Source organism: Coturnix japonica, chromosome 5, assembly GCF_001577835.2.
Source record: "Coturnix japonica isolate 7356 chromosome 5, Coturnix japonica 2.1, whole genome shotgun sequence".
NCBI classification, from domain to species: domain Eukaryota; kingdom Metazoa; phylum Chordata; class Aves; order Galliformes; family Phasianidae; genus Coturnix; species Coturnix japonica.
In genome coordinates, this window is record NC_029520.1 from 41,592,382 (window position 1) to 41,616,426 (window position 24,045).

The 24,045-nt window shown below is 37.9% G+C and overlaps 1 protein-coding gene across 7 annotated transcripts in view; it reads right to left on the reverse strand.

The window, feature by feature from the left end:
* DICER1 (dicer 1, ribonuclease III) overlaps nt 1-23,707 on the reverse strand; it is a 58,515-nt gene extending 34,808 nt beyond the window's left edge. The window contains exons 1-6 of one of the 7 annotated variants that reach the window (XM_015865315.2): nt 23,180-23,329; nt 8,148-8,213; nt 7,164-7,264; nt 1,546-1,738; nt 572-734; nt 2-132 (exon numbers count right to left, since the gene is read on the reverse strand). In XM_015865315.2, the coding sequence (XP_015720801.1) occupies nt 2-132; nt 572-734; nt 1,546-1,689 (438 nt within the window). In that variant the 5' untranslated portion in view covers nt 1,690-1,738; nt 7,164-7,264; nt 8,148-8,213; nt 23,180-23,329. Of the gene's footprint in view, nt 1; nt 133-571; nt 735-1,545; nt 1,739-7,163; nt 7,265-8,147; nt 8,214-20,433; nt 20,522-23,179; nt 23,330-23,394; nt 23,566-23,599 lie in introns of those variants that run through there. The other 6 variants (XM_015865322.1, XM_015865317.2, XM_015865319.2 and 3 more) reach the window with 6 other exon arrangements.
* Between the last annotated feature and the right edge of the window lie 338 nt (nt 23,708-24,045).

Consider the following 24,045-nt stretch of genomic DNA (forward strand, 5'->3'; position numbering starts at 1 on the left):
CCTGATGCTTAGAGAATTCCTGACTCCATTTCTCTTTTGTCCATGATTCAGTTACCTCTAAACTTGAATACTCTCCCACTTTAAGATCTGAATGTGTTCTGACAGCTGATACTTGCTGAGCAACTTGATTTGCTTAAAAATAAAACAAACAAAAATCCTCAATCTCACAAAGGTATTTTCATACATTTATTTTCAAGACGTTTGCCCTATTATTAGCACCGTGTTTTATAGTACAATCTTCATATCAGGCTAATGTTAAACTGGGGTGCATGGTAGTCTACCTCCACATAAAACTATAACTAGGAAAAACTGCTAACTGAACTGCAATTCAGATGCAATGTTTTTATGTTAAGTCAGAAAATAGAAGATGCCAGAGATAAAGAGATTGTATTAAGTGTACAAACAGCAAAATGTGAAAGGCATCACATTCTTTGATCACTTTATTAACCCTGCTGTTAAGGGCTTCAGCCAAAACTTTCTCCCAGATTTGCTTTCACACAACTTTTATTAAGGAGTGTCCAATGACAACAGAACTAGCACATTCGGGAACTTAGTATATTTTTCCTCTTACCTGAGTTGACCAAGAACACAGTTCTTTTTCCATTTTTGTTGAAATCCCCCCTGATCTGATAGGACAGCTCTTTAGTGAGTAGTACTGCAATAAAAGTCTTCCCTGAGCCAGTGTTTAAACAGACTATTGTATTATGATCCAAAGCTGCTTCAAGCAGTTCAACCTAGGTTTAAAAACAACACCCTTATTTGCAGCAAAGTGTATAAATCATTGACAAAAATAACAACACAATGAGTAAACAAAATACAGACAGGTCAGTATGACCCGTAGAACTCTTTTTAATGCCAAAGAACTAACTCCATTCTTTCATAACAAAGATACAGTCACTCACTCAAAAAATACCAATATGATTTATCTTCTAATACTACATTCCTCTTCAAAATAATTTGAAGCTACATGCTAGAGCTTTTAAATCTAATTCTATGTATTAATTCAGCCAAATATGCAAGTACATTAGTTCAAGGTGAAACAATCTTTACAGTAATACTAACCAAATTCTAGCTTTCAGGCATCTCTGCAGGGCACAAAGAGGACTGAAATTCCAGAACTCAGGAATATCTTCTGCAACAAAATGAAAATCAGAGTGCCCTGACAGAGTTTCTAATGTCACTATACTGCTTTGACCAGCGTGCATATCAAAATCAAGACTGGAGATGTGACTGTAAGCGTATAATCAAAATGCACAATGTCAAGATTAGGGTATTTATCCCCAGTAACACCTCACAGAGAATATTCAGTTAAGATTTTGGTTCATAAAAGAAGAATTGAGAAGGGATTATTACAAAAGCAGAACACTTCCTAGCTAGTGGAAAAAAGGACAACAGGTCCCAACAGGTGGAGTTGTGAGAAACACATGCCTGGACTACATACAATGGTAGACTTTTATAATCTGCTCTGCTTCTTTTTCTATTAAATTCTTAAGATTTAGTTTCATTAACATAGTAATGTTACAAAAAAAGTATGATCAGCAGTACCTGATATTTTCTTGGCGTGTAAATGTTATCATGAATTGCTTCTTGTTGCCATGGTAGTCCAAAAAATGGACCCATTGGGGAGGAAGCAGGGGTCATGAGCTGCAGTCCCGCCATGCTGAGGGATTGCAAAGCAGGGCTTTTCATTCATTCATCCAGTGTTTCTGTCATTGCGTTTTTGTTCCAGCACAGCCTACTACGGAAGAAAGCAAAACGGTATTAGATACAGTTATAATACAAAGGAAAAAAAAAAACACCACAAAACAAAAGAATACAAGGATACATCATTCTATTTCATTTTTATTTGCAGTAAGTGCTACAATCTCATTTTTAGCAGAATACTTCAATTTTGCACTTACAGACACTTTTCCACTTAAACAGATGCATTTACCAAAAGATTTTCAAGATCACAGGTAACAAGTAAATCTACCACATTTTGCATTTTCAAGTAAGGAGTCATATAACCAAAGATTTACATATACATGTAAAAACATAAATGCACAGAACGGGGACTTCACTCTAACCAAAAGGAAAAAGAATAGCAGTTTCAAAAGAACTTTTTCAATTAAACAGATAATTTAAGCAGAATTGGCAGAAGAATAAGCAGAAAATGTAATAAACAATTACAGATGATGATGACGAGCTAACAGAAATTGGGACCCCTGCCAGATAAACCACCAGCTTCCAGAAAGATACTCTAAGTAACAATTTGATGACAAATATATACTAGAAAACAACTCCCTGAGAAGGTCTACGAAGTCCTCATCACTGGTTATTTTAGAAATGTTGGATATTTTACAGGAATTATCAAGGTATAATCAATTCTTCTTTTCCCATAGGACTGAATGAATTATAACCTTGTTGTATAGAAATGTTCCTACTGTTCTATACTAAGGGAAAATTAAGTTTCACAATTGTGCACTGGGAAAAAAAATTGAGACAAGCACTGCATGGTATACAATAGAAAATACCGAGCAGTGAATGTTATTAACAAACTGCTTAGCAAGTATGAAGCAGTTGAAATAAAAAAGAAAAAAGTATTCATTTTCTCTGAATCTAGATGAACTTCACTTTTATTTATGAGTTCAACTGACTTAACATTGTAGCTCTTTCTTGTATATTCGTATTTCCAAGTTAAATTTTACAATTTGAACCACCTCTAAACACTAACATATATGCTAACTTAGCTAACATTACGTAACTGAAGCTCTCAGTTTTCCACTTGAAATATATTTTATCTATTGCTTGAAACAAAGAGAAAGTGTTGCATTGAATTACATGATCACTCCCCTAGGACATTAGTCAGAATAAAAACCTCTGTTTCCCTCCCCCCCCCACCTTTCTTTCCCAAGAAGAGTGGAAGACTATCCAAGGACATTATGGTTGAGTTGAAATAGCACTGTTCCATTCCACTACAAAGAGCTACCACTACTTTGAATACAAACATTCAAAAAAATGCAAGTAAGTGAAAAAGGGTAAACTTCATCTTCGGTTCAGCAATCAACACCTATCCTTCTCTACCAAAAAAAATCTTCACCAAAAGGAGTATGTTAATGTTGCAGGAATACACTGTTATATTCTAATTTCATCTACAGAGAAACTGTCAGGGTGAAAAGATACCAGAAAGAATTGATATATTTAAAAGTTTAAAGAAAAAGCATGTAGGATTTCAAAGGATGTATTAAAGAATGCTTTTGAGACTCCGATTTCCCCAGTTACTTTTGAACGAACCTCTAAACTCATGCAAATCTTATGAGTACTTCTCATTTACTTTCTCAGTCCTGTAACTTAAGTTATTGTTTCAGTCTGAGTCCTTTTAGATTCTTTAAATCAAAAGAATAAACCAAACAGACATTGCTTTATTTAGTTGCAAATACAGAACAACATAGGCTACACACATCATAAAATGAGAAATACATCATTTTTCATTTCAGATGTAATATAAGAAGAGCCCTGAAGATTGTAAAATTGCTTTTATACATTTCAAACTGCATACAAGAACATGTAGGTTCTGTTCTAATAATTAGACTAGTAACTCTACACTGTGTCTAAATCCAGTCAGACAAGAAAATGTTTTGGTTGACTCCCCATTTGGAATTAGCAGCTCTATGGCTGTTCTTTCACTGAAGTTTCCGTAGCTCTGTGTCAAGTAAGACAAGTGGTAAAAAAAAAAAGTCCATTTGCTACATACAGTTGTGTGTAATAAAGGTAGTAATTCTTAACATTGTGGTCTACTAAGCATCTGCACAAACATACTCAAGTTAATCATTACATAATTAATATGATCGTTATCAGTCGCACATGAAGGACTGAATTGGAATACAGTTATCAGCCACTGATAGAAAGCACCTGAGAGCTCTGGACACTAACATAAAGCTTTTGTATGAACAGGCAACTTAAGTGCATGACATCAAAGATACTACTGAAAGGTTCCCTCCTTCACTAGCTTCTTTATAATCAAATCAGTGTCATGCTATCTGAAAACACGCAGATTCTTTTGGAGAACACAGTAGTCTTCGTTGCGACTACAACGTTTCATTGAAATTGCCTTGGCACTTTTCCTACTTATTTACAGCAGTTCATGTGGAAGGATAGTTTTGTTTTATTTTTTTTTAAAAGGAGCCCTGGTTGCAGCCATTATAGATGCTCAAGGCTGGGATGGACCAGGTAAAGTATAATATATGCTATATTTCTAAGGGTAACTGCCCAATCATTCTTATACTTATGCCCAGTCACTTCGATTTTATAGAGCATTTTGGATCATCAGTGCCTTCTCTTTGTTATTCCACTTTTTCTTTTCCAAGCCATAAACACAACTATGAGAACAAGTACAAGCACTCTCTGAGACCATCTCCCTCACAGCCCAACGCATGATCTAATATTCATGAAGAAGCATACATTATTTTCTTCATACAAGTCCACAGTAACAATAGTAGGCTTAGCTACCTCAGCATAAGAAGCACGGAGACTCACACTTACACATAGGTTCAGCTTGCTCTGGAAGAGCTTGTAGAACATCATATACTCTAAGCCACAGATTTCTTTACTTTTTAACCTCGTGAAAGTCCTGCCTTCAAGTACAGTCTTCTCAGAGAGATTAAAAAAGCAAAAAGTATACTCAAAGAAAAGTTGGCAATATTCTTTCTGAAGTGTGAAGAAATAAATATCTAAACATTGGTAACTTGAAAAATAAGGAGAAATAAAACGTTTTGTAGGGCAGTAATACTATTATTAACTGTGGAACAGTCTGACAAGAAAAACAATGGGATTTAGCTGTCATGGACCATATGATTAATTAGAAAAACAACACAGTGAGACTCTCACAAGGCAGAGGACACTTGAAATAGCTTAGGTTCCCTCTCCACGTATAATGACTGAGGTAAGAAGAAAAGTCCACCTCCATAAAATATCAATGCTACTTCCTGCTGTTCTAAGGAGCTCCCTAGTCCTGGCCTTCATTTATATTATTTCTATTGTAAGTATATAAGATTTGACAAGACCAATGTCAGCGTTATTATGGGAATAAGCCACAATAATGAAGTAATTACACATTTTAAGTCTCTATTTCAATTGCAAGGACAAATATCAAGTTCTGCAATAAAAGAAAAGCAGTGCAAGACCATCTAGAAATAAAAAGGGGGAAAAAAAACATCTACTTGAAGAACAGGTTTTAAATTGGAAACAGTTGAGTGCATGCTTTCAGAATTTGTGGACAGAAATTAACTGAACCTTGAAACTATCTAAGTGGGAAGCAGAAAAAAGTACTCCTGTTCTGCCAGTGTGAATAACAAAGATACCTGCTATGATGTTCCACCCCTGTGTCATTTTGGATACTGACACAAATCTTGAAATATATATATAATTTCTATATTATCTGGTTTCTAAAACAGTATTAGGAGTCTATTTTCCCTATTTTCTGAAGAATATAATTTAGCTCAGAGGTCTAAATAAGAAAATACCATCAAACAATAGTATTCAAGAGGATGAATCACGTTATTTTTACATCATGCTACCTTTAACATAATTTAACATATGCAGTGCAGCTGCACAAAACTCCATTATCCTTCAAATACCTTCATCATATGCATTGTCTAACAAACTGTGTTGCCCTGAAACATTCTTTGAAAAGAAATAAATTCAGATCCATTTTTTTCAAGTTCTAACAGAATGCATAGATACTTAGAAAGCTTAGCGGCAAGAATTCCTCCAAGAACCAGCTCCCCTGGTTTCCCAAGCACAGTCAATTAACTGTGAATGTTCATCTTCAATTAGATGCTATTTGTTGTTATTTTATGAAATAAAAGTAACCTAACAGTATAACCAGAGCACTGGTCTTTAACAACACATCAAGGGAGTCAAGTGTTCCTTTTGTTCAGAAAAGTTTCATTAGAGAGCTAACTAAGATGAGGATTACATTGAGGAGCTATGTTAGAAGGAGCTGCTTTTGAAGGATTTCTGCATGGCAATATGGTACAGTTAACAGCTGGAAGGCTTGCCAGACTCCTATTCTACTGCCAGGAAGTTAGAAGAGGATAAATGCACAACGCCTGAAGTCCTTCAAGTGCTCCATCACAGGTATAGACAAAACCAGCTTTGAAGCAAATTCCTAATAAACAGTTTCTGTTGCTGCTGACAGAGCTAAGCTAACTGCATCAGCAGGTTCATATCAAAATTAAACTGCTGTACATTGCAACAAACCCTTAAAGCAAAAGAATTTTAACTCTATTTATCAGCATAGTATTCTTAGGGTATAAACTATTTGCCAGTGCAGAAATGAGAAAATGAAAACGCATCTGTTTTTTAGCATATCTATACCTACATCAGTACACGAGGCATTCAGAACAAATGAATGGAAGGAGGATGCTTATCCTTTGTCAATTACAAACATACAGATAGCAGAACAAAGTATTTAATCTTTTATAAAGGCACATATAAAGCCTAGTACAGCAGGTCTAAGTATGCAGTTTGTTAATCAGGAGAGCTTGAACTGCTGAGATTCTATGCTGATTCCTCCACTTTTAGCCCTTTAACATAGAGTGCAATAGAAAAAAAATTTAGGCACATGATACATAAAGTGCAAAAGGAGAGGACTGATGAAACCAGATACATGTCTGTCCTCACTTTGACACCAAAGCACTCAATTTTCATTGTACACAACTTTATCAGATGCCTCTTTCCTGCTTTTGCTCAACTCATAATTCAAACTGAACTATATTACTGAGAGAATTCTAATTCTAATCCCGCACATCTTCCTTCTTCCCACTTTTTAAAAATTTATTTTATTTCATCTATAAAACCACATTTCATGGCAAAATCCACAAGAAATATTTAAACACAACAAAAAAAATGAACACATATTCAGTTTTGCAAGACATATCAAAACACACATCTTAGAACAAATTCCTTTTTTCCTTATGCCACAGCATTATCTAACCATCTACACATAAAATAAATTAGCTATTTTCATCATTCTTATTCTTTCCAAAGAAATTCAGGGTAAATTTCTACAATCTCACTTGATGGTGACATGGTGGTCCTGAAGGAATTTTATCTATCAGATAGAATACAGCAAAATGATGCATAAAAATCTGTTTCTCCTACACTACAAAGCACGCACTTACCGTTTTAATGTCTGCAGCCTCTGTGCTTATGCTTTCCAAACTGCATTTTGACATCATGATATCAGCTTGGAGGTTAATCACATAATTTGCAAGCTTCGGCACTGAAAAGCAAGAAGAAAAAAGACCTCTGAACTATAAAATTTTTTTTAAAAGGGAACTACATTATCAAGGTTAATTGTAGAAATTCACTTGCTTATAAACATTCCATGGCGTGTTTGTACTGCAATATAACTGGCTGAGAGAAAACAAAATATTTAAATCCACTCTGAACCCATATTATTTTAATTTAGTAGTAGAAACAAAGCAACAAGCAATTTAAAAGCTAATTTGTGAAAGATTAAATATGCAAGGAATTAATGCATCCCTAATCCTACCCATATTAGTAATCTGTTCATATGAGAAACACACTAGTGATGTTTTAGAACATTTTTCAAATAAACATAATGAGTTTTCCATGCACAATTCAATTCATTTAAGAGTTGGAATGAAATTCAGATTTCTTTTAATGTTTTCTAATGTATCACTCTTTCGAGTCATAATACAGTAAACCGATCATAAAGAAAATTACTTTCCAAGCACATCAACATACATATATTTTATTATTTTATTTATTATATTTTATTATATCAATAGTGTGCAATTTATGTTAATTCCTATAAAAACACATTTGTTTATTCACATACGTCTAGCAGTCATTCAAATCAATTTCATACATTAACATCTTTATAAAAACACAACATTAAAACACAAATGTTAGATATCTAACTGATCTACAATATTCTCAGAGCTTGAAAGCACAAAATTAATGTGATATATAAGTATTAGTTTTGTTATATCTAAAAAGATAATTGAAGTCATTTTTTCTTTTAAATCAATACTGAAAACTTAAATGCAAAATTAATCTTGATGAAAATTTCTTCTCCAATCAATTCCATAAAGTTAATAAGGACACTCCCAAGATTACTTCAGTATGTTCATTTTTACCTCAAATACTGATGCTGAGCTTTTCCAGAGTTTCCAAGCCTGTAATTTTGTTTCACCCTAGGTAACCTAGAAGGCAATATAAAAAGAGAGTATTTCAACATGAACTGCCATAAAAATCAATCGTGCCATGTGGTAGTCTGCTTTCTTGCATTTTAATATTTAGCTCTGTAGCAACAGCACATGGTCCTTCAAAATCTAATTATCATCTGTCCTTTTTTGGCTGGGGATACAGACAGTCAACATCTGAAAGCCATAAGTGCTCCGGAGATATTTGCATATTTTCTGTTTTATCTGCTAAAGTAATTGCTGGCTGAGTACAACTAGATTTACAATTTTCCTCCCCCGCGCTCCTTCCACACAGCTTTCACCTAATGCCGTGATGAAGTCTTAAAGAAACTTAGCATCCAATACATAGCCAAAGAATGGACTTAGTTTGAAAGAGCAAAAATAAACTGTTTTCGCTTTATTTTACAACAGCAACGTGTGGGAAATGCAATGGAGAAAATCTGGTGAGTACTGTGATAATGTACAAAATAGACCTTCTCAAATCTTACTCCCAGAGCTACTTTTGAAATTCATGTTTGCAATGCACATGCACACCCCTTCTCTTCACAAAACACAGCAAATTACCAGTAAGATGCAGTGAGTTGAACAAATTTCTAACAATACGTTCCTGTTCTGTACAGGTTAATCGTTTAGCCATCAGCTCTACAGCATGAATAGCCTACCAACTAAAAGCCATCCCTTTTGAAGTAGTGGAGCAGAAATGTACCAGACTTTGTATCATCTCTTTCAGCTTCTCTTGCTATTACAGCATTTAGTTACCCTATCACGAAACAGACACGAAAAGGAGAGGCAAAAAAAAAAAAAAAGACAAAAAAAAGAAGGCTCAATTACTTGTCAAGAAAGCTAACATCACATATTGCTTCACACAGCAAATATATTTTATTCCATAATCGCAAATGGTCAGCAGAAAGCAAACAAATCGCTAGGTTTAGATTTGGGAGAACCAAAAGGAGAATGTAATTCCCCACCAATTTCCTTTGGTGCATCAAAGCTGTTAACATAGAAGTCGGCAGCCTCAATCGATCCGCAGACGTGAATTACAGTAGCCCTTTTAATGCCGAAGCTAACATATAACCAGACGGGCCACATTCCTGAGATGCAGTCAAGTTCTCCTACAAAACAGCAGCTCCTTCCATTAGCATCTCAATGGAGCTGATGCCCGCACCCAGACAAAGCCCGGTGCGCGGAGGCAGGAGCCCTGTCTGCAGCTCCAAGGATCCCAGCCTCGGTGAGGAAACGCTTTGGGTTTATCAGAGAATTTTAATAAACATCAGTGTCCGATCTGGTAAATTACTTAAATAAATAAATAAAAATCACAAATGTTTTATATTCGGACAGACAAATATACAGAGGCGTCAACCATAAAACTATGACAAGAGGTGTAATATTTTACTCTACAGCGACTAAAGATCTCATTCAAAAACAGGAGTGACTTTTATTAAATGACTTTGACATCGCTAAGCACAAAAGCCATTCCAGAAGTGAAAATCAACATGTCTTATTTTTTTTTAAGCTCCCTATTAAGAGCTTAATGTTCACATATTTTTATATAATGATGGAAGGGGAGACTTCCAAGCTAAGTACTTGGATTGCCCAACTAGCCACCCTGCAAAACCCTTAAATACTCAATGAACAAAGCAGCACTGTTCAAGCAAACAAATAAAAAACCCAACATTCAAGTCCTATAAGGACGCCAAGAGAAACAAGCAAGGACACTGTGACTTCTGCAGATCTCCAGTGCCCCAGCAATCTGCCAGTAACCAACAGGCACCTCTGCAGACCTCAGACAAGATCTCTGAATACCGTGGCTATTTGCTACTTTGACATTTGATAACACCAAAAAATAAGTGTACCAAAATATCAGAAAGAATACAAAAGAATACATCAACAGTTTTGATTTTTATTTTCTTCTATTTCACAAGACGATATATGCAATTGGACTCTGAACCCACAGGAGCGATGCAGCAAATGATCTTAAAGCAAATAGAAACAAATTCTAGTGCAAATCAAGGTCCTGCAGCACCAGAGGATATGAGGTATAAACCACCATTGTGGCTGTGGTTAGGAGGAAGTCCTTCTGGGCCACCATCCTGCCTCTCCCTAATCACAGCTGCTTCAGGATTTTGAAGAGGGCAATTACAAAATGGGACTCACTCTTCTGTCATCCCCGCAAGTTTATTCCTAATAATAAACTCCTATTCTTTGGTTATACTGTGCTACAAACAATAAAACAAGTTATGAACCACAGTACATACATCATGCTACCTCAAACTCACTCCAAGACAGAATACTCTCAATTTGACAAATTGAAGTCTACATGGAAGTTAGAGGGAAAAAAAGATTTAAAGACATGTCTTTAAATGAACTAAAAGCCAAAAACTTGTAATGGATTTAGCAATTAAAAAGAAAGTACTCCATGTAATATTTAATTTGCTTTTTTTTTTTTTCTTTCCCCCCTCCAAGCTACTGTTTGAAAACTAACCCACAGGGTAAGCTTATAGACCCTAATTTATGTAGATACCTGTATTATTACTACATCTGAATTACCAGAAAGGATAGCTGAACATACTGATGATTTTTCTTTTTCCAGTCACTTGATCCTTTGATTGAGCAACAAATTGTTTTCTTGTAATTATTTAGTTTATCCAAAGGTTAACTTTAAGACAGGAAGGCAATTAAGCAGACATTAGAGCAAGGATTTCTCCTTTCCCCCATCCATGGGCAAGCTGTGAGCCAAGTACAGTTCCAGAGTATCAATTATTCTTGCTTATGGTAAATAAAAGCAGCAGCTGCCCTCTGAATATAACCCCATGTGGGGCTTTTGAGCCCATAATTTGCATCAATATAAACCCTTCCTCTCCATGCGGGGCAAGTCAAGCTCCCCAAACAGAGGTGTCTGACAGTGCTCTGTTCTCCCTCTGTCAGCATCCAAAGCTACAGTCCTATGATACAAGAGGTCTCCTTTGAAGGCATTAGTTCTAAGAAGTAGCATATATGGATATCTGGATTTTATGTCATCCTCTAGCATTTTTACCAGTCTAAAATGAGAAGAAGATGCAGCATATTACAGACAACCACACATAAGGAAAATCAGAATGGCCTGCACAGATTTAAGGAACTTATCTTGTGCTCTATAACTTCAGGTGTCCAGTGTAGGAAACAAACACCTTTGTCTTTAACAGATGTCTCCAATGAAGTCTCAGAAGTTTAAGCGCTGCCTTATGATTGACCAAGAAATGAAAAATATTTAAGACCCACAAAATACAACTGGAACACATTTCTCCACAGCACGTGGGATCACAGGTGTCTAACATGAATAAAGATGTTTTAAAAACTTAAAACTCACACCCCTGCTTCCCCTTTTCTTCCCTCACCTTTTAAATGCCTTTCACTTTTTCCATCAACTATGAAAGACAACGGAAGGTCAAATAGATAAAGAGCCTACCATGTCACTAGACTTGAGAAATGCCCTGTTCATCATAAGGGTCCCTCATCTCCACCGTTGATGTTGTTCTGCACCAGCAATACTTTCAGTACAGGCAAACAAAAAAAACCCAGACCCATCCCAGAGTCAACAATCTGTGAACCTTTCACAGCACCAGAATCAATGCAAGGAGACAAAGAATAACTGCAAACAAAACAGGTATCCTTGAGATATTTCTGTGTCTACTCAGAAGTGCTTTTGTATAATACAAAACTGGTTTACTGAAAATTGCTTCAACTCGTTTAACGATTATTAAGGCCTTTTATATAAGAAAAAAACTCAAAACAAAACAGAATTTTACTAAACAGTTTCATTTTTCTATATTCTCATCTAAAGCCATTCAGGGCTGAGAAATAATATTCTGAAGCAGCTAAATCTCTGTAAATGATGTAATTAAGGCTTTCTGACATTCACTTGGGTTCTGAAAGCAATATAAATTAATATAATACTCCAACTGCCAATTAACCCTTCTACCAAGACTGACTCAGAACACATTCACGTAGTTCCTTCAGTTCCAATTCTACCATGAATAGCCTGGCACTGGAAAGACAGACATATCCACTGGATCCTGGTCCACATTCATCACTTGAAGGGATTTCTCCTCTCTTTTGTAACGCTAAGTTGCAGTCCCAGAACTCAACCAGTTGAGAGCTGGAGAATAGTGTTTTCAGAACTGGATATAAAGATATTGGATTCAGTAGAACAAGTTAAAGCAAAAGAAAACAAAACAGTTATTACCACATCAGTTGTGGCTTGAATTGAAGTTGTCAAATCACCTATAATTATGTTTAGTATCATCTAATTGCCAGCAGCAAAATAGCAAGTACCTTAGAGGTCGCTTGATCCAGCAACACAGAGCAGCCAGCAGCAGTCATCAACAAACACTTCAGATTTTTTGTGATTTTGTCAGTTTGTGAGTTACTAGAAAAAGAGCCAAGTTCTGCAATGTCTACCTGGCAGCTCTATCGGCAGAGCCTGGATTGCCTCCCTTTTGTACTTACATCCTAAGCTTCTATTGCAGATATACCAGGACTTACAAAAAAAAAGAAGTGCTATTTTTGCAGGTACAGTCACTACAGAAATCTTGGTGATTTACATGAGAAAGAAGGGAGGAAATTACAAGAGAATCAGATAAGAACTGGAACACAGCTTCACCATTTTGTTATTTTTTTCCCTCCAGATTCAAAACCAAACATATTTGCACATAATCTTTCACCACAGGATCCCTCCAACCTGGATTAACTTGAGAATATTCCACGTTTCACATTTTACGACTCATCCCAAGGCGTTTCCACTGTGGAAACATTCCTCAGCACCTTTTTCTTATCTGACCCTTGGGTGGTTCTGCAAATAATTCAATACTTTCACTAACAATGAACACAATGGGTTAGGAATATTTCCTTGCCTTTGCTTATCCTCACAGTGCCCTGCAGATGACCAATTCCAATAGATCAGACTGATGAGGACATAATTCTCCAGGGGACAATTAAATCCAGACTCTCTAAGAAGATCCATGATGCAGCACGAAGGGGATGGAAAGAACAGCAGCTGTAATGAATACATAACATTCAGGCACTATCAGAAGAAACGCTGCCTGCATTTAAATGACAAAGAACAATGAAAGCTCAGTCTAGGTAAGAATGAATGAAAGGAAATAAATATGTTTCTAGAAGCAAAATATGAATGCAAACAGAGCTCTGAAGAAGTAGATATACTCCTGCTCAAATAAAAACAGATACTGAAAGTAGTAAGATACAAAGAAAACTGGTTAAGAACCGGGGGAAAGGAACAGCATTTTAAAGGTGATTACAGCACCACATCATCTTAGAACAGCAGATTTGATTATATGCAAGACATTAAAACCTCTTAACACTGATTTCAACTGGAAAACTTAAAATTATCAGTCAAGAAAACTCATTTTGGTTGTGAAATTTTAATTTTAAGCAATTATTGCTATTAATTACCTTATCTACAAGTTATGAATGTGAGCTTTTGACATATTAGGAAGGTACTGTTATAACTACTATTAGTTACTTCATTTAGCTTATTAATTGGCATTATTAGTAACCATTATATAGGACATCCTGCTTGTCTGACAGCTGTGTGTGTTATGGTGTATTTAGGAGGAATTTATAACTTGATTAAATGCAAATGCATTTTAATTCATTAAGAATTTATATTATGCAAAATAAATATTTAAATACAATTGTCTTTAGTTTCACTGAGTAATCATGTAATTTCGTTAGTTAAAGCTAACAAGCTAACTTATTTGATTGGGCATTAAGAGAGATAATTGAGTGGTATGACTTCCAGAAGGATTAACACAGATTAACTGCCCGACTTCTACTGAAGATCTGAAATATTTTCTACTTCTTCCTCAGAATTGCTTCTCAACTATGAAAGAGTAGATACATTTTTAACTTCTCTTTGGTACACAGATGAATTATAACACCCTTCCTGCATAACATAAATCAAAAGTAATCTTATTTAGAAAAAGTGCATGTATTCTTTTTATAGCCTTAAATGCTTAACAAGGAAGACATTGTGAAAGTTAGAATTAAATACTGACTCTGATTCTCTCCTAGCTACATGTCATTTATACAAGAGGTGGTCATTTTCATAGTTTACACTTCAAGCATCTTTCAAAGGCACAGTAAAATTGATCAGGAAAAAGAACATAGTCTAGGCCTTTAGCACACATAATGAAGTATTTTGAAATGAAAATGTACAGTTACAGTCATCAAATAGATAAGAGCTTAGAGAAACTGAGACTAATCAAGTAATGCAATGAAGTTAATTTGAAAAGTGAATTAAACTCACATAGACAAGCTGTTACTGAGAAGAGTGGCCTTGCTACTTGTCTATTTGAATTAAACACAAGAGCAAATACAGAAGTTTAACATATCTTAATGTCACTAGAGATATTTCATTTTAGCTCTTGAATATTCTCATAAAGATCTGTATCTATTTGCACAGTCAAAGTTTGCCAGAATAAACGCAGAAGAAATGAGATAGCCCTATATCGACAAAATACAGAAAATTCACTTTCTATTTCATCACCCCTCTTCCATTTTCACTCAACATTTACATAAAACACTGTCCCATCTTTTAAAGGCCCCAAATGACACCTTAAGATGCATTTCATGGGGCTCTGACAAACATATAGGAGCATCAACTCTTAGAATTCTCTTCAACCCACGTGCAACCTCCCACTGTGTCTTACACTGGTACAACAGCTTCTAGGTAATTTATGGCCAGGTAGGAAGACCAGCCATAACAGTAATAGAAGATGTCACACAGAAGCAAGTTGTTTCTTAGATGAAGGAGCATCCCCAGTCCAGCACATTACTTCAGAAACGCTTACACTCAAAGCTTCACAGCCAGTACCACTAAGTAGGGGATACACAGGTATTTTCTTTCTAGGCAGAAATGTCAGCTAAAATGCACAAACTACATACAGACAGAGACTGACCTGTGCACCTCAGGTGCCCAATAAGAAAAAGGAATTTTGAGGGGATTTTTTTGTTTGTCTGTTTTTTTGAGTATTTTCTCTGTGATAACGTAACTCCTACATTGAATGCAAACTTGTAAATAATAGGATTTATTTATTTAAGGGTTTTCTTTTTTTGTTATTTTAATTAAACTTCCACATGATATCATAATACCTACCACAAGTATTGGATCATATTTCTTAAGAAAATTATACATACACTTACGTGATATTCTGAGTTGCATGCCTACTACTGAAACTAATAAATATTGCTTATCTCAGATCCAGTGGGACAGAAATATTAAGACAACACTTTAAGTATGGGACTCCAGACATCAGAAGTCAGCCTGCTCACAGTTTTTTTGGATACTGATGTATCTGAATGATGCTAAAAGAAAAAGAATACTAAAAAAACCTGCAGTCAATATTCATCACAAAACCAAGTGTAGGATTGTTTAAATTGTCAAGCGTTGCCTCCAATCCCTTCCCAGATTTACTCCAAAAGTAAAAGCACAGGGTAAGAAGAAACAGTTCTTTACTCAAATGAGAAAAGGAAGAAAAAAAAGAAAAAGCCTTATAAAGGTGACTTGCCTCTTTCAGCCACTTTAACTTCTGAACTTCCCACACAGTGATTCAAAGACTTATGTTGTGGTCAGTGTGAGCTCCTAAAGCTCTGATTTCAAATTAAAGGTTGCAATACTTCAACAAGCTGGTGGTAAATATCCGGACTAGAATTGATTACTATTGTTTTAAACAATCAGGACAACGCTTTCCTTTCCTGAAAGCTACCCACTTTGGTTCAAGAAGCTCTTAAGACTAATCACAGAGATTACAAAAGGAAAAAAAAAAAAAAAAAGGAAAAAAAATTAGGCTTTGATTTGCATTCAGTGACACTGCTATCATAAAACACAGCAAAATATTTGATGAAAACAGGAAAGAAAACATTGTAAGATAAAGCAGTTTCACGAATATCTCCCTAATTACGGAGTCAGGATTACAAAGCAGCACTAAATAAAAATGGGAGGCTTTAAACTGAGCATAAAAGGAGATCTGAATTTTCCCAATCTAGCAGCTAGAGCATAAGTACTCCATCCTGGTTATTGCCCTGACTGTTATTATCTTTGTTTCAAAGTTATTGAAACTCAGCTTATCTTAATACTCAAAAACCATAAGATTACTACAATAATATACCTATTTATAACAACTGCTTACTAATAAATGAGAAAGTAGAATGTTGAGAAAAACATGAAACAGTTATTTTAATTAACAAGTGAGAAGAGACTTCAACAGTCACATCGTACAGAAGACAGTCAAGTAGAAAGTACCCACAGTATTTTGGGATTAGGTTTCACAAGACTGCCAACCTAGTCCTATGGCAATTCAGCGCTAGATGAAGTAACTCCACTCCTCACTGCTCCTTCCCGTCTCTAAACAGCTTTGACACTCAGTTGACATGTTGGGGGGGGAAAACAAAGTTCAGCTCCCTTTTCTCCTTTGCCTAAGCAAGCTTTGTGCTGGATCAGCAAGCTGCATGAAGTATGGAAGGTGGAGGGTGCCACATGAGTAGTAGAGCTGGTGTGAGGAGATGGTTGTCATCCATTTTGACAGCCATCAGGTGGCTTACCTTACAGGAAACAAGCAAACTGGGTTCAAGAGGCTTCTGACTGTCACTCAAAAATCAGACAGCAACTTCCCTGTTGCCAGCTATTGCTGATCTACATTACACAGTGACAAAAAACTTTAAGTTGCAAAAACAAGACTTCTTGATACCTAGTACAAAACCAATTAACAGAAAGCAACAAAAGAAAACATTTAATAGCACCAGAAAAGGAATGAACTATAAAAGGCTTTAAAAGCAGTTAACAGCTGGCAGTCAATATATATATATTAATAGTATTATTGGCATGTTACTCAAAATGCTGCCAGAAATCAGCACCTGCTTCATCATTCTGCAAGTCAACACATGTTCTAAAACCATCCAGCAGCTCCCTGCAGAACCTTATTCACTGATATAAGTACCAGCCAGTGGACAGCTTTAACAAATCATGGATTGCTTTATTGAAAATTCATCTTCTATTCAATTTAAGTAACACAGAGACTAAAGAAGACTGTTTTCCAGAAAGTTCAGTATTAATCAAGGCAGGTTTTATGTCTCAATTTCTACACAGCACAACATTAACTATGCGAAGATTACCACAGGGAAAATTACTCATCTCCTGTAGGTTGATTGAATGTCTTTGAAGGACCCAGGGAGCTCATAAATGTTCCTGGCACTGTCCCAGTCCTTTTGCATTGAAGTACTTCAAGGTAAAAATGCAGACCTATGTTGTGCATTACCTTCATAAAACCTACACCTCCTCCTCCGCAATTCTGTCATCTGCCATATAGGTCAAGCTCTTTCCTCTCATATCCCAGGACAGATATTCTTCACCACACATTCTGGTTACACTTCTTCAGAAGATATCACTAAATTGTAACCTGATCGGAGGACAACACTAAAATCAACTGATGTATTCAGCATATAAATAAACCTATGAACTTCAATACCTAGGTACACATTTCTTAACTACATATAAACCTTCAAAGTATACAAATAATCAGCTTGGTTTTGAAGCATCAGTTACAGCTTGCTGTGTTTCAATTCAGGAGGGCTAATATTTACTGATATAAATATTCACTAGACCAACTAAGAAAAGCTTTCCCTCCAAGTATTAATACACGGTGCATGGGATCCAGTTTAATTTTCTTAAGCTAAGAGGAAATGCAGGCCTTGTTTAGAACAACTATAGAAATAATGAGAGAAGTAAAAAAAAGAAAAAGAATAATCATTGGGCTCAATTACACAACTGTGTCACTTCCCTTTTGCAGTCTCTACCATTCAGGCTGAAACTGGCCACATAACTGCTAGAAACCATTCATTTCCTTGGGTCAATATTATCCTTGTTTAGCCTCACAGAAACAGGAAATCATTAATACATCATAATAAGAATAATTAATACGTTAAATAAATAAATACACACATAATTCCATAGACTCATAGAACACATGCCAGAAACAGGGCTTCAAATCAAGTCCTATCTTCAAAGCAATGTACCTTTTAGTGCCCATTATCCACCTTCAGTAGTAATTCACTTCCTGAAGTCTCCGACATCAATTTGGCCACGCCAGACAGCAATAGTAGCTAAAAATGGCCTTCAGTGGAGGCGGGGGAAGGGAGAAGCATGCCCTTCCCTACCCCAAGCCTTTCACACAGATCATATCACTTCTTGATTAATAACTTCACATAGATTGGCAACATGGGCATTTAACTTCAGCAGAAAGACGTTAAAAGGTCATGGATAAAAAGATCAATCAAAACATTGCTATATTGTATACACCTTCTTTTACTTCCCATCCTCTTCCAAAAAGGAAAACCTACAAGCCACTTAGCATAAAGTTAGCAAGGCAAACACGTCTGCCTACTTGGAAATACAAAACTTAAATGAGGAAGTAGAAGTCTCCCTTGAGATTGATTAGACTTGGTCATCTTTAATGATAACAACATTAGCACCAGAAGTCAGTGAACGTTCCATAAAGCCACAGTTAGTAAGTCAGCTTAGATGTATCTATCTGTACTAACACCTAGAAACAGTCCCAGATTTCAGCAGTTGAAAGTGGGGAGGGGGCAAAAAGAGGGGACACCTGAATGAACTTGCCAGAACTCTGAGAAGGGTTTCGTGAATATGGACACCTGGGGATCAATTCTACTTGTTTTTAAACATCAGCTACAATGTAACTCCACTTGGTTCATTTCCTCAAGAGCAAGAAAACATACAAAGGGATGGCAACAGTTGCAAGAAAGCTACATCTAAATCACAGGCAAAACAAGACCTGAGCAAACAAGGGAGAAACAAGAATTGTGAAGTTAGCCATCAAGTTAGTCAAATTACTTAAGAGAGCAAACTACATTTGCTCCCTATAGAAAGGAAGGTTGTGCTATCAGCAAGTGGGCAGTCCTTCAGACCAGATATCGCAAAGAAAAAACTATTTTAAAAAGTAAATCCTACATTTTTGCATTTCCAAGAAAACTGAACATTTCCTGCTACCCAGCTGCTTTTTGGAATCTGCTGAGGAAGCTCTACATAGATTGACACTGTATCAGCAATCAGACTCCGAAACAAGAGACAGGCACTGGGAACCAGGTTTTAACTATTAAGTAAGTAACTATTAAGTAAGGATTACGGGGCTTGATGATTTTCTATGCTTTTGTTGTAGGTTTTTTTGCATACAAATGGAAGAGTTGAAAAAACACAACAATGCCAGCTCAAATAGCCTCAACCTGCTGCCTTGTTCACAGCAGCCATCCCACTGCAACTAAGGCAAACACACACACACTTGGTGAACCTGTCAAGGAATTGATTGTTCCAACCAATTGGAAACCAACCCACAAACCAGACGATTCACAGCTGTGGACAAACTTACATAAAAGCCACAAGAAGAGGTACAAAAGTCCCTGGCTCTAAGATGCAAGAAGTCAGAGCACTGCTCTTCTTTCTTTTCCCACCAAAGGATATTTCACAATCTCTGTATAAAAGACACACAACCTTGCAAGTAAAATCCTTGAAGCCAGTTTCACTTCTGGACTTGAGAAGGAGAGAAGTTGCAGCAATTTGAAAGTAAAAACTTTTAAATCAGGAAAATTTCCCTTAACCAATATAAAGCAGAAATCAGCTGCTCAGCATTGAAACACAACATCAGTAGGCAAAGCAAGAAAGGACTACCAAGACCAAGCTTTCAGAGAATATCAAAGCATACTCTAATACAGCAGACACTGCTTTGTCCTGTAGATTATATCTTTTAGAATGGCTCCTTAATGTCAATCCTGAAACTGCCCATTCCTTCAAATGAGTAACACAGTTTGAACAATCAGACCTTCAAATACCAACCAAAGGCCGCAGTAACTCCAGCTAAAAAGTGAACCTTTAGTTACTACTATCTATCAAGTCTCTTCTGGTTTATCACAACCCATGAGAGATAAAGATTGAGGAAAAATCTTGATGGAGTGAAGAAAGCACAATTTGGTCTTTAAACATCCTTAGCCTTTAGGGTGGAATGTTCTAAAAAGTACATTTAATTATACTTCTACTTTCTTTTTAAATACAGCCACATCCTGAGGAGAAAAAATAAACCAAGTTTCTGCGCTATCAATATGAAGAAATGAGTATTGAACACATGAAGGTAACAGGACACAGATAGTCAGAGCTTACCCAGCTACACATTACAACATGAGGCAAGGGAACACTGTAACCATCTCTCTGCTCTGCCAACTATATCTGCCAAGCTCAGTATCCACAGTTTGTAATAACTATATGAGAGAAAAAGAAAACTGGATTTTCTCATTGAGAATTATGGAACATGGCATAACTCATTGTAATTGAAGAAGCACAGAATCACAGAATAACTCGGGTTGGAAGGGACCTCAAGGATCATGTAGTTCCAACCCCCTGCCTGGCAGGGCCACCAAACATACACCTTTACTAGATCAGGTTGCCCAGGGCCCCGTCCAACCTGGCCTTGAACACCTCCAAGGACGGGGCATCCACAACCTCCCTGGGCAGCCTGTTCCAGGGCCTCACCACTCTCCTAGTGAAGAACTTCCCCCTAACATCCAACCTAAATCTTCCCTCTTTTAACTTAAAACCATTTCCCCATGTCCTGCTATTGTCAGGCCTTTCAAAGAGTTTACTCCCCTCCTGGGAGTAAGTTCCCTTCAGGTATTAGAAGAATGTTTTAATGCAACTAGAACAACCCTGAAATAAAGGTTGTCAGTAGTCCTAGCACTTACTCTAATGCTCACTATCCCTAAAGAATCTCTAATCCTTTGCAAATTCTTCTGTATACTGTAAATGAGAGTTCAACCTTATACAGAGTACGTCAACTCCAAGCTTACCACCACATTCATTTCTCTAATCTCCTTGCTCTTCTAAAAAGTACAGGCGTATTCACTTTTATTTTTTTGGCCAGCAATTTGCATTCAGATCAACACATACTTGGTCCATTCACGGTGAAAGAGAATACAGATGAAGTAGTGAAGTTTTGCATCAAGGAACAGGAATCTCACAGGTTTTTTAACTGGGATTTGCGTACACCATACAGTAGTCTACCAGTACCCAATGGAGGACAACTACAAAGGAGTATAACAGCAAGACCTCCTACTGACACCTTTCACAGTCACCTTGTTGTTTTCTGTGTATGGGATGCTTGAGCATTCCAAAGATGCTACAGCACCAGGAACTGTAGCTACATATGATATAGCAGCATGTGATCTATAGTTCTATTGCCTTATTTATTTATTTATAAATTACAGGAACCTTTCAAGAACAGATGAAAAAAAGCTACTGCTTTCTATCAACTTCGCTCATGACTTTAACTTCAATCTCTTACCCTTCCTCTTGCAACTCTTCCCCTGTGTAAGAAGTCCTAATGAACTTTCTCCCTACCTTTGTGCTTAGTCTAAAACCAACTTTTTGAGGTAGAAGAGAAAGACAGCAAAAAACACCCAAACTGCATTTAGTATTACATATGTTGGCCCAGCAAGGACCTATACACCGCTATATACTACTATATACCGATGGCCTTTTATTTTCACTTATTTGCAAGTCCTGATGGTTCTTTTTACTTCTTGACTGAGTGCTGAGCTGCCACTTTCACAGAAACATTATCACTAAGATGATTTCATACCTAATTTAAAGTTCAGCACTTCTGTACAAGCATATTTATTTTAATCCCCCAGATTAATAAATTAAATAGTAACAATGCTCTGATCATACACCTATTAGCACCTTCCAGCTTCTAATACCTCCAAACCTTATACTGTAATCTTCATAACTACAAGTGTTGTAGACACAGACAATGGAAAAACCCCCTCTTCAGAAAAAGATTTAGGAGAATAGTTATGGTATATAGGGAGTAAACTCCAGTTTGTCTCTATATCAAATTATGGGAGGAAAAAAAAATAACCAAGACAACTTATTAAAGCTACATATGCAGTATGCACTTCAACACAACAACAAAAGTAGCTTATTAAAAGAAAAAGGCATATACAGAAAGTATAAAGCACAATATACCATAATGTAAACTGAGTGCCTGCAGTTAATTCTTTTGATTTTTCAGTTGGGTCTTTTTTCTTTAAGAATGGTCATCACCTTCAAACCTACAGCTTCCACCACTGTAGCCCCCTGCATAACTTGGGGTTCAACATCTCGATGTCCAGAACACTCATAACATATCATCTGAAGTGCCAAATCCCCGCCATTTGAAGTCAGTAGGGAACTATTTTTGGAAATAATCATTTCCGGGGAATGACAATAAGCAAAAACAAAACAAGCTTTTTTTTTTTTTTCCTCCTAGAGGTCAATACCACAGCCCATGTTTTTAGTATTAATTTACCGAATATATCAGCTTACTAACGTGCCTTTTAACCTTTTGTTCTTTCACAAAGCACCAGGTGTGCCTCTATCACTCTGCTACTACACTTTCTTCACTCCCCTAAACTGTAAGACGACGGGAGCACAACGAAGAGCCGCGATCTTCCTTCCCCGCCTTTAGCAGCGGGCTCCCAGCAGAGAGTTCTCCCCATGCTCCGATCCTCGCCCCGAACCCATCGGGACAGGACACGGGGGATCGGAGCTCCGCAGCCTCACACCGGGCCTTCCCCGCGGGCCCTACGCAGACAAAGCCGAGCAGGACCAAAGCGCGGCCCTCACACCCCGCACGCTGCCGGGAGCTGCCGAGGCCGACGGTGGGGATCCGAGCCCGGCCTCAAGACGGGCGAGGCCCCGTAGGGACGAGGACGGTCGCTGGGCCAGAGGCGGGGCACGGCTCACCGGGACCCGGCGGCGAGAGGCGGGGAGGGAGCGGCCGCCGCCATCCCACCCACCCACCGCGGCGGAGCGGGCTCCGCCACGCAGCTCCCGGGGCGACGGGCAGGCGAGCCCGGCCGCCATCTCCTACCTGCTCGGACGGACCCGGCGCTGCACCCTGCTACAGGCCACGTCTCATTGTGCTGCAGCCGCCACCGCCATTTCCCCGCTGCCGCCGCCTTGCTCCCCCCAGCTGTCAGGTTCCTCCATTCACCTGGGCCCGCGACGGCCTCCTCCTCCTTCTCCTCCCCCCGCTTTCCCCCTGCGCTGCCGGCCCTACGCAAACGGAGCACCTCCCTCCCGTACCAACGAAGGCCGCCCAGCGCCTGCGACGCAAACCCGCTTCGAGAATTCCACCCTGCGCAGCTTACGCTCTGCGTCCCCGCGACATGAAAGGAATCGAGCAATTGGCGGCGAGACCCAGATAAAAGGTGAAAGGTTCACAAAGCAACCAATGCGGCGAGGCGACACAACGGCTGCTCGGGAGCTGCCGGGTGGTCCAAGAGCTCACGTGTGTGCGCCTTCCCCTCCGGAGCATGGCGAGGATCGCGGCCTCCTCTTTTCCTCCGCTCCTTCCTCGCGCACGCGCTGAAGGGAGGGCGGCGGCCGCCATCTTGGCAGGGCTGTGATGGGTGAGCTCTGCGGGCTGTGGAGATGGCGAGGCCGCCTGCAGGGCGCTGTTTTTCCCTCTGAAAGACCAGCTGTCTGCCCTTTCTTCAGTAACATTCCGAGATACAACGCTTTAAGTGCCCCAAAAAATCTCATGAATGTAGCTTTTTAGCTGATGTAACTTCACTGTCAAAACCCTTCAGGTGAAGCGTCGAAGAGAAGCAAATGGGTTGTGCATAAACAATAGAACACAGTTTCTCTTGTATGTCACATGCTGCTGTTTTCCGGCTTTTATTTCCATGATGCAATTGACATCAGTGTTTAAAAGTCCTTGGGAAAACTGATAAA